This window comes from Ailuropoda melanoleuca, chromosome 5, assembly GCF_002007445.2.
Source record: "Ailuropoda melanoleuca isolate Jingjing chromosome 5, ASM200744v2, whole genome shotgun sequence".
NCBI lineage: Eukaryota > Metazoa > Chordata > Mammalia > Carnivora > Ursidae > Ailuropoda > Ailuropoda melanoleuca.
In genome coordinates this window covers 54340185-54351906 of record NC_048222.1, presented here as the reverse complement: position 1 = coordinate 54351906, position 11722 = coordinate 54340185, and the positions used below count along the sequence as shown (strand labels likewise).

General features: G+C 38.3%; 1 protein-coding gene across 2 annotated transcripts in view; it reads right to left on the bottom strand.

Moving 5' to 3' along the window:
• LEO1 (LEO1 homolog, Paf1/RNA polymerase II complex component) overlaps positions 1 to 11722 on the bottom strand; it is a 40321-nt gene that overhangs the window by 21987 nt on the left and 6612 nt on the right. For both annotated transcript variants that reach the window (XM_034660973.1, XM_034660972.1), the window contains exons 2-6: positions 9067 to 9819; positions 6679 to 6783; positions 2582 to 2676; positions 1441 to 1586; positions 614 to 698 (exon numbers count right to left, since the gene is read on the bottom strand). In XM_034660973.1, the coding sequence (XP_034516864.1) occupies positions 614 to 698; positions 1441 to 1586; positions 2582 to 2676; positions 6679 to 6783; positions 9067 to 9819 (1184 nt within the window). The remainder of the gene's footprint in view (positions 1 to 613; positions 699 to 1440; positions 1587 to 2581; positions 2677 to 6678; positions 6784 to 9066; positions 9820 to 11722) is intronic.

The following is an 11722-nucleotide window of genomic DNA, read 5'->3' as shown; positions in this document are numbered from 1 at the left end:
AAATAAAATCTTTAAAAAAAAAAAAAAAATTCAAAAAGCATAGCTCCAGTTATAGTACCATGAGTTCAACTGCTTCTCATTCTCTGGTACAACTCAGCTTTAAAGCATCTGCTTAACCTACATCCTCCTTGATTAAAGGAAGATCAGAGGCCCTTTGTGGACGGACAGCTAGTATAAGGTATCAAAGAGAAAAATTAATAGGAATGTAGTACAATAAAAATCTCTATATATATATATATATATATATATTTTTTTTTATCGACAGATCAAAGAACTGAAGGATTTCCTTTTGCAGGAAGTTGCTAGAACGTAACCCACAGTACTATGGAGGTAGTCATTATAAACACCAAACCACAATGCTACTTATTCTGAAGGAAGAAGCTAATAATTTTTTTAAAGCATCAAAATAGTATAACAGTGAAAAAGATAGAAAAGTGCCACCCTTACAGAAAAAAAGCTATATATTTTCTTCCTAAAAATATTCTGAAAAGACAATTCATTTGTTTATAAAACAAAAAACATAAAAAATCTTTTTTAAAAGCTCAAGTCTCAAGTGACTATCCCCAGGTTTTACTTCACAAAAGAAAAAACTGAGTACAGCCCAGAAGAGTACCTTTAATTTTAACCTGGTTCGACCTTCTTCATCCAGCATTTCCTCATCTTCAAATTCATCTTCATAATACTGAGGGTCAAAAGGTCTACAAAATGTTTTTAAAATAAACCTACTGATCATATTTTTAAGGAATATTATTACACCTACATAATAACATTTCTATTAATAGACAACATTATACTAAAAATCGTAACAATTAAAAGTCATAATGGTCAAATATCTTCATGTTCCAACTTTAAGGAAGTACTCAAATCACTATACCTTCCTGAAAGTTGGTGTTAACACATACTGCTTGAAAGGCAAGGCTAAATACTCAAAATATTCTTTACTCTTACATAAGTCTTCCAAAGAACAGGACACACATGCTCTAGCTTTCCACATCATTTTGCTTGGAGAAAAAAAAATTTAAATCTCACAACAGCTTGCATGTTACTCAGTGAATAACAGCCATCAACACTAACTGTCTCAAATCGTTAGGTTTTCTAGATCTGCAATGGCAGCTACAGTGTGCATTTGCAGTTTAAGTGGCAAAGTTCGCCACTCTGGAATTCAGCCTTTTCACGGCTGCACTAGTCAAAACCACCAAAGGCTTGTGATGTCTGTTAATTCGTAAGAAGTATCAAACTTCTAAAAACAATTACAAGCATTAAAAGCATCCTTTACCAACAGTCCATACTTTTTCCATCACAGGATACGCTTATTTTTTTCAGAAACACATGGTGAGTTTTCCATTTTGTGATTAGTCACCTCGTGTAAAATCAGAAAAATACCAACATTCCACATGTTTCTATCCAACACCTAGAAACACTTTTAATTGACCCCCTTACCTGGGCTCTACACTGAGAAAGTTGGGCAGTTTAACAAAGTATAAGTCGTTTCCTAAATCAGTGTTTACTTTGGGTATTTCTACTTCTATTCTGGTCTCAGGAATTGGCTCCTCCTCCTGTTGATCCTGAGGCAGTCCATTTTCATCCTAGTAAAAGTCAGAATGTTAAAGCTTGAAAGAACCTTAGAAATGCTCTATTCTAGCTCAACCTCCACACTTTAATGACTTAGGTAGACAAGAAGCATACTGAGGTTTTGGAGTTAACGCAGCCCTCAGTCTCTACCCTACCCCACCCAAGCCCCCACCAAAAACCACAAGGGAAACAAGATCAGCTGGGAAGCATCAATATAAGATCTCTTTTGTGATAAACCTGTGTTTCACATATTCACCAACAAAAGTCACTCTATCAATTAAAAAAATCAGAGATTTTCAACACAGCACACTTCTTGGCATGAACAAGAAAAACACTTAAATCAATGGTTCTCAAATCACAAATCCTTGCAGTCTTGTCTGTTCAGGTGTGGCACCAACCTCATGCTGGGCTGTTACTTCTTTTTCTTTCTCTTTTCTTTCTTTTTATATCCAGTTTCTCCCAGTGGTAACATTTTACAAACTATATAGTACAATATCATGACCAGGAAACTGACTCTGATACAATCAGATACAAAACATATTTATCACCAGAAAGATTCATATCACCTTTTTCTATAGCTACATCCACTTTGTTCTTGCCCTCATCCCTCCTTAATCTCAGGCAACCATTAATCTCTTCTCCATTGCTGTAATTTTGCCATTTTAAAAATACTACGTCAGTGGAATCATACAGCATGTAACCTTTTCAGATTGGCTTTTTCTAACTCTGCATACCCTGGAACTTCATCCAAGCTCTTATGTGTATAAATACGTCAATCCTCTCCCTTGCTTGATAGTGTTCCATGGTGTGGCTGCACCAGGGCAGTCATTTCTACTCCCCCATATAAACAAGAGTTCCTACATGACTAAGTCAGTCATCTGTTCCCTGTATTTTCATATTGCAGATCAGTTAGCAACTTCCTCTTCTTGGCATAACAGTGACCTGAAACCTCTGAAACATTTACTTAGCCTTCGGGAAGGGCCCAGTTCACACTGGTGGTTTCACTTACGACAGGCTGCCCCGGAGTAGGCGGTTTATCTTCTCCGTCACTCCCTGACGATATATCATCTGCACCTCCAAACAGATCCATGGTTCCACTGTTATCTTTAATATTGAGGGAAAAGTCACAGTATTAGTATCTATAACAAAGGCTTTTCAAAGCTAGCACTTCCACATATTCCCAAGGTTTCTGGACCAGGCACCAGGAAACCACAAAGCACAAGTCTGACCCTGGTTCTCAAAGACAGGACCAGAGTGCCTGTGGAGAGGGAAGGGGGCGAATTCGGTTAAAGGCAAAACTGCACAGGAGATGTCTTTTTCCCTTCATTTACTGCAACCTTGTTCTTCCATTTTCCTTTAATCCCCAGGGGCCCAAATGCCGTCCTATGGTCTAGATACTCACATTTGGGGCTTAAGCACTCAATACAGGCCTATTCTCTACATACTCCCTCAAGTTTTAAAACTGCAGACTCCGGTCTACCACCTGAGGCAGAACTTCACCTAGGTTAGACAAAACAATAATAATCCGTAATAAACCAATAAACCAAGGTAGGGTAGAAGAGGGGGCAAAAAGAAAGGAGAGTGGTCAGAAAGCAGACTGCTTGCAACTGGGATTATAGAAGAGTTACAATTATTGGCAATGACATAGTCTAGGATAAACTAGGAGAGTAAGCTACTGAGACAAGGGGGAGGACAGATCACTGAAAAAGAAGAGGCAACCTATTAGAATGGCCCAAATCCAGAATACTGACAACACCAAATGCTAGCAAAAATGTGGAGCAACAGGAACTCTCAATCACTGCTCATAGGAATGCAAAATGTTATGGCCACTTTAGAAGACAGTCTGGCAGTTTCTTACAAAATTAAACAAACTCTTACCATATGCTCCAACAATCATACTGCTTGGTATTTACCCAAAAGAGTTGCAAACTTATGTCCACACTAAATCCTACACACAGGTGTTTATAGCAGCTTTATCCATAATTGCCAAAACCTGGAAGCAACCAAGATGTCCTACAGTAGATGAACGGATAAACTGGTACATCCAGACAATGGAATATTATTCAGTGCTAAAAAGTAAGTGGTCAGGCCAGGAAAAGACATGGAGGAAATATATATTACTAATTAAAAGAAGCCTATCTGAAAAGACTACATTCTGTATGATTACAATATGACATCTGGAAAAGGAAAAACTATAGAGATAGTAAAAAGATCAGTAGTTGCCAGAGGTTGGGGGAGGGAGAGAAGAATAGGTAGAACACAGAGGGTTTTTAGAGCAGTGAAACTACTCCATATGCTGCCAGATATGATACCTAATAATGGATATATGTGATTATACATATGTCCAAACACACAGAATGTACACCACCAGAGTGAACAGTAATATAAACTATGGGCCTTGTATGATAATGATGTATCAATGTAGGTTCACTAATTGTAACAAATGGACCACTTTGGTGGGCAATGCTGTTAATGAGGGAGATTACACATGTGTGTAAGCAGGAGGTATATGGGAAATCTCTGTATCTTCCCCCAATTTCACAACCTTAAACTGCCATATATATATATATATATATATATATACACCAATATATATACACACACACACACATATATATACCAATATATATACACACACATATATATACATATATATATACACATATATAAATAAACAAAGCAAGCCATAACAACAACAACAACAACAAAAAAAAAGGTGGCAAGGAAGGTCAGGGTATTGAAAGTTTGTCTATATGATAAAATCAAAATGAAAACCCCACCCACAAACACTCTCATCTTTTTTTTTTTTAAGACTTTTATTTACTTGTCAGAGAGAGAGAGTGTACAAGCAGGGGGAGCAGCAGACAGAAGGAGAAGCAGGCACCCTGCTGAGCAAGAAGCCCCATGCAGGACTCGATCCCAGGACCCTGGGATCATGACCTGAGCCTAAAGAAGGCACTTAACCAACTGAGCCACCCACACGTCCAACTTTTTTTTTTTTTAAGACTTATTTGAGAGAGAGCACGCACATGCATGGGGAAGGGGCAGGGGGAGACAGGGAGACTCTCAAGCAGACTCCCCACTGAGAGTGGAGCCCCTACAAGGGCTCGATCTCGGGACCCCAAGATCATGACCTGAGCCAAAATCAAGAGTCAGACACTTAACCAACTGAGCCACTCAGGCATCCCTCATGTCCGATTCATTTTCTTCCTAGTTCTTATCACCATCTGACATACTATATATTTAATTTACTTCTTGTGTTATTGTCGGTATCACTACCCTACCCTGACCCCACCAGAATGTGGGTTCTACAGGGAAAAGGTCTTTATCCGTTTTGATCATTGCTACATTCCCAGTGCCCAGAAGAGTCCTACTACACAGATTCTCAATAAATAACTGAATAAAATGAAAGAATGAATATATCTAATTCTCATAACAACCCTCTAAGATGGTTAGCATCATTTCCCTTTTATATATCAGAAAATTGATTCTCTCTTTGACAAATAAAATTTAGAAAGAAAGAAAGAAAGAAAGAAAAGGAAGGAAGGAAGGAAGGAAGGAAGGAAGGAAGGAAGGAAGGAAGGAAGGAAAGAAAGAAAGAAAGAAAGAAAGAAAGAAAGAAAGAAAGAAAGAAAGAAAAAGAAAGAAAAAGAAAGAAAGAAAGAAAGAAAGAAAGAAAGAAAGAAAGAAAGAAAAAAAGAAAAAGAGGGAAGGAAGGAGGGAGGGAGGATGGATGGATGGATGGATGCCTGGGTGGCTCAGTCGATTAAGCTCCTGCCTTCGGCTCAGGTCATGATCCCAGGGTCCTGGGATTGAGTCCCGTATTGGGCTCCTTGCTCTGCGGGAGACTACTTCTCCCTCTCCCTCTGCCTACTGCTCCCCCTGCTTGTGCACGTTCTCTGAGAAATAAATTTTAAAAACTTAAAAAAAAACCAAAAACTGAAGTGTAGTAAGTAATTAATTTGACCAAACTCCTACAGCTAGAAAGTGGAACCACGAAAATTCTGATCATCTGATTCCAAAGTCCAGGCACATAATTACTAGTTGTCTTTAAGTAAATCCCAGAGCTTGCTATTCTGCCAGCTCTCTCCTTTTCTTTCTAGTTGACCCTCTAATTACTTGCTTTAGTTGTAGTGTTACTTATGATAATTTATATAAGCTATTCAACATTAATGTCTAATTACCATTCAGTACAATGATGGTTGTGCATAATCAAACTATCAAAATTGTATTTGTAGAACCTTTTATACTAACATCTTTATTGTATAGCAATCTGCCATTTAAAATAGTCATACATAGGGGCGCCTGGGTGGCACAGTGGTTAAGCGTCTGCCTTCGGCTCAGGGCGTGATCCCGGCGTTATGGGATCGAGCCCCACATCAGGCTCCTCCGCTATGAGCCTGCTTCTTCCTCTCCCACTCCCCCTGCTTGTGTTCCCTCTCCCGCTGGCTGTCTCTATCTCTGTCGAATAAATAAATAAAATCTTCAAAAAAAATAAAATAAAATAAAATAGTCATACATAGAGATGAATAGGTAGATGTCTTATCTTTACAACAAACCTACCTTATCTAACCCTGGGTTTTCATGAATTCTTCATTTAACCCACAGCTTGAAGAATCAAGTTCTTTATGCGTTGTTAACCTGTTAAGGACTTAAGAATAAGTTGTCCTGGAACTATCAGTATTCAAACTAAAGAAGAGAGGTTACCACCTCAACCTCAAAGAGAGCTTCAGCCTCCTAACAACACATTCATCTACCTATAAATGATGCAGGAGGGGAAAAAAAAAAAAAAAAGAGGGGCTACTGGCTGGCTCTGTTGGTAGAGCAGGAAACTCTTGATCTAAGGGTCATGAGTTCAAGCCCCATGTTGGGCAAAGAGCTTACATTAGAAAAAAGAAGGAGGCAGCTCTTCTTCAACTGATTAAGCACAAACAGTTTCTAATATCCACACAACTTCCCTGTGTACACTACGTATATGCACACTCTTCTCTGTGGGGGGGGTCGTGCAGTCTAGGGTAAATGCCCAGAGTCAGCGGTGCACTACAGTTAAATGCAGAAAGAGAGACAGAAATATATACATACATATGTAAAAAGTAACTGGAATACCTTTTGGTACCTCAGTGTCACTATCTGCTTCTGAATCAGAGGCAATTGCATTCTTGCGTTTCATTCGTAAAACTTCATCTTCACTGTCACTGCCTCTTGCAGATTCTGTTAAGAGTAGAATTAAAGGTTCTTCATAATCACAGTCATGTCTTAACTTTGAATTCTGTGCTTTAAAAGTAACGCTGGGGATAAACAAACCGTGATATAGCCATGCAATGGAAAATCACTCAGTAACAAATAAGAAGGAACTATTGATACATGTAACAATTTGGATGAATCTCAAATGCATAATGCTAAGTGAAACAAGTCTAAATCAAAGAAAAAAGGCTACATACTATATGATTTCATTTTTCTAATGACATTCTCAAAAAAATAAAACTAAAGTGATAAAACAGATCAGTAGTTGTCAGGGGACAGGGAAGGAAAAAGGATATGACTACAAAAGGGACAAAGTGAGGGCGTTTTTGAGGGTGACACAACTGTTCTGTGGTGGTGGTTACACAAACCTACATATGCATTAACATTAATAGAACTGTACTTACACATATAGACTGAAGTTAATTTAAAAATAAAGTTCATTAAAGGAACATTGGTTTCTATAAGCAGAAAAATTTGATAGAATGAGAAAAGTAGTACTGAAGCTTATGACCAAATTTATAGGACTCATTACAAAAAAAAAGGAAAAAAGAAGTAAAAATATTGCAATGGAAGAGACGAATACATTTTACCCTTGAACAACAGGGGGGTAGGGGCATAGACTCCTCCCTCCAAAACACACACAGTCAAAAATTCACGTTTGACTCCCCAAAAACAACTACTTATACCCTACTATTGACCAGAAGCCTTTCTGATAACATAAATAGATACTTTGTATATGTATTACACACTATAGTCTTACAATAAAGTAAGCTAGAAAAAAGAAAATATTAAGAAAATCATAAGAAAGTACACTTACAATGTACTGTATTTCATGAAAAAATCCACATGTAAGTGGACCCATATAGTTCAAACCCATGTTGTTCAAGGGTCAACTGTATAACATTATCTCTGAATGGTACAATTGTTTACCTAATTGTAAACTTTAGAAAATCATTGTCGATCTAGGTAAGAATTAAGCAGAATGACCAGCTATAAGATTCCCTACCATAACCCTAGTCTTATGTTACTCTGCTAGTATTGGAGAAGTAATGCATGAGCCTTAATGATTCTGCTACCAGTAAAAATAACTCTACCCAGAACTAGTTATTGAATACTTATTGCAGCCCAGTAGTCTAGATAGATTTATACCCATCTCTCCAAATCTTCTGGCCTCCTCTCCTCAATAATGCCAAAATGTGGTCTTGAATGCTATCCCGTGAGTTATGTATTACAGGGTTAAAGACTTCCTCCCCCATATATAAGTTTTCTAAGATAGTATCAATATGTAATTATAATCAACCACCTATAGAAATGAATCAATCCAAGAATTACTTAAGGAAGAACTCTAACCTAATCAAGATGACTTTTACAATATAAAGAAATAAGACCTCTAAATTTAATATTCTATATGAAGAATGTGTTAACTTAAGAAGAATAGTGTTAATGGATATTATAAAAGGGGGTCAAGAAGCCAAAGTCTGGCTACGTGTTTCCTGTAGCCTCTAAGGAATGAATATTCTGACCCAAACACATCTCTCTAGGAGGATGCATGTATCAAGACTACCATAGCTCACCGCAGTCAGTCAGCCATGTTTCCATTTTCTGGATGTTATACTTCCCAGGCAATCTCCTGATACTATCATTTGGCATCCAATGTCAATTTTCCCCCAGAGAAAGGATACAATGACAAGAGAAAAATAACTGATCCTCCTGAAACAAATAATTTTGCAATTTAATTTTTATAAATTAGTTTGTTATGCATTTGATTAGTCTGAGTGAACTCCTTGGAGCGTAATTACTTCTGGATGATCACATTTTGGATCTCAAAATACTGAGCTGGAACATGGTATTTACATCCCAGTAGAGCTGCCCTCCAGAGACATTTCAACAGCACTATTTTTTTTTCCCCAGGCAAATCTATTCTCACCTGAGGCACGCTTCTCAGTTACCCAACAAAATGGAACCAACTCTATTATCTAGCTACTTAAGCACCATGCATCTTTTTCTAAGGCTGTCCTCTTTAAATATTTTTCTTCTTGACCTATCATGAAATAACAAATGAAGAGGGATAAAAATAATAAATGCATCACAAAAAAATTTTTAAAGCAAAATGTATACTTAGAAAAGACTGAAATGGAGGGACAGAAGAGAAAAGCAGGGCACTAAAGGTGGGAATGCAGAAAGAATAAATGGGCCACTGCTGCATGTAGGTGCTCTACTAAACCATTTTGGCTCTCCTAAATGCTTTACCTGATTTATGATCTTGTTCCTCTTCATCATCTGAATGCCTGTGTTCTTCATCTGAGGCCTGTGGCCTTTCATCATCAGAATTTTGCATTTTCTCCTCATCAGACATCTGTGGCCGTTCTTCATCATCGGAATTCTGTTTCTCATCATCATTATCAGAAACTGCTGGCCGTTCATCCTCAGAATTAGCCTTCTCCTCTTCAGACAGTTGTCTCTCATCATCTGAAAGCTGAGGCCTGTCCTCATCATCTGTGTTCTGCATTTTCTCATCGTCATCAGAATTCTGCAGCTTATCTTCATCAGATCCTTGTGCCCTCTCCTCATCATCAGAATTTTGCATCTTTTCATCATCTGACTGGTCACTTTTATCTTCTCTGTCCCATTTTTCATCATCTGAATGTGCTTTTTCAGAACCTTCTGCTTCTGAGTGATGGCTCCCTCCATCTGACCTATGACCTTCATCTTCATCATCATTATGGGCTTCTGATCCACTGTGCTGATCTACATCTGAGGGGTCATTGTCCTCATGATCAGAACGCTCAGAAGCTTCTGATCTATTGTCTGATCTTTCAGAGTGATTATCACTCCCACTGTGATGTGAAGCTCCCTCATCCTCACTGTCATCTCCAAACAGTTCCTTGTTACTTGGCTTTCCTGAATCGCCCCTTTCATCTTGATCACTTTCACTGCCAGACGCATTACTGCCAGAAGCAACATTCTCTTGATCAGAATCCGAGTCTGATCCGGAATCAGAATCTATGAGATCATATTAACACACAGTGATGTCAGTGAAAAAGGCCAAGTAAAGAACACCAAAAGTCAATCTCAAAATAAAAGCAATGAAAAAACATGTTAAAAACTGTCAGAATTTTCTCTCTGCTCAGGAAATTAACCAAAAGTTGCAGCAACCAAGGGAATGCTTAACAAGAAAAACCAGCTGAATCTCAATAAAACTTCGTGGTGTTTTAACTTACCCTGTTCCTCCACCCCAACACCCAGCTCCCCAGCTCAATAATGCCTTAAGGACAGTCCAGATTTCTGGTACATGAGCCACTATCAGAGGGAGAAGAGGCACCTCATTCACAAAGAATCATGGTTGTTGGTTTTGATCTGCTTGGTGGATCACCGAAGGACTGGCTCAGAGGGCTGACTTTAGCTAACTTAGAACTTTCAGGGCTAAGGCAATCACCTGGAATGTTTGTCAAAAACATTTACAGGCAAATATATTAGTTGCTTCCGCCTGGGACAATGGATAGTAGTTGGGGCAAGTAATAAACTAAAAAGCTTGGGAGGAAAGGCTGAGGAATTACATAATATGGGGAGTAAGGGCTTTTTTTTTTTTTTTTAAGATTTTATCTATTGATTTGACAGAGAGAGACACAGCCAGCAAGAGAGGGAACACAAGCAGGGGGAGTGGGAGAGGAAGAAGCAGACTCCCAGCAGAGGAGCCAGATGTGGGGCTCAATCCCAGCACCCTGGGATCACGCCCTGAGCTGAAGGCAGACGCTTAATGACTGAGCCATCCAGGCGCCCCGGAATAAGGCTTTTAAAAGCTCTCACATATTACAAGAGATGTGGGAAGTCACACATTTGCCCAGGGCTGTGCACATGCTCAGGAAAGAACAGAGAGCACTAAGCTCTCACTTCTGGCTGACCTTCAATCTCTGCACAAGCAAGAAATGAAGGCAAAAACAGTTTGTAAACTGTCTGGTTGGGTCTCTGCAAAGACCGGGAGGTTTTTCTGTTTTGTCTTGCTTTTTTTGTTTTGTTTATGGTTCTAGGCATTTAAGGAAATCTCTGTCCAATCAAAAGCTGACCACTAAGTTAATGCGACAGATTTTAGTGGCCACACAAAGATTGTGGACCTTACTGAATTAGTTCAAAAGGAGCACTACAACAACAAGGAGCAACAACAAATCCTGAGGAGAGAATGTGACTTCCTCAGTTGCCACATTATAATATTCAAAATGGCCAGTTATTAACAAAAAAGTATAAAGAAATGTGAAGAAACAAGGAAACATGGCCCATACATATGAAGAAAAGGCTAGAAACTGTCCTTGAAGCAGCCCAATGAAAATGTTTTACCAAATAGAGAATATCAATAAAAAGATAGACATTTAAAAAAACAAAAAAAGATATTTTTAAAAAGCCAAATAGAAATTCTGGAGTTGAAAAATACAATAAATGAAGTGAAAACTTCACTAAAGGAGCTAAACAGCAAATGTAAGCAAGGAGAAGAATCAGCAAACTTTAAAATAGGTCTATTAAGATCAAGTGAGGAACAGAAGAGAAAAAAAATCAAGAAAAATGGATATAATCTAAAAGAACTGTGGGATACCATCAAATGTACCAACACATACATAATGGGAGTTCCAGAAGAAGAGAAAGATTTTTTGAAGAAATAATGACCAAACACATCCCAAATGTGATGAAAGACATTCAAGAAACTCCATGAATGCCAAAAAGGATAAAGTTAAAGACATCCACACCTATACACCTCATTATCAAACTGTTAAAGACAAAGACCAAAAAAAAAAAAAAAAAAATGTTGAAAGCATCAACAGAAGCAGCTTGTCCCATACAAGGAATCCTGGATAACAATGATTTCTCATCAGAAACCACGATATATTCAGGGGCGCCTGGGTGGCACAGCGGTTAA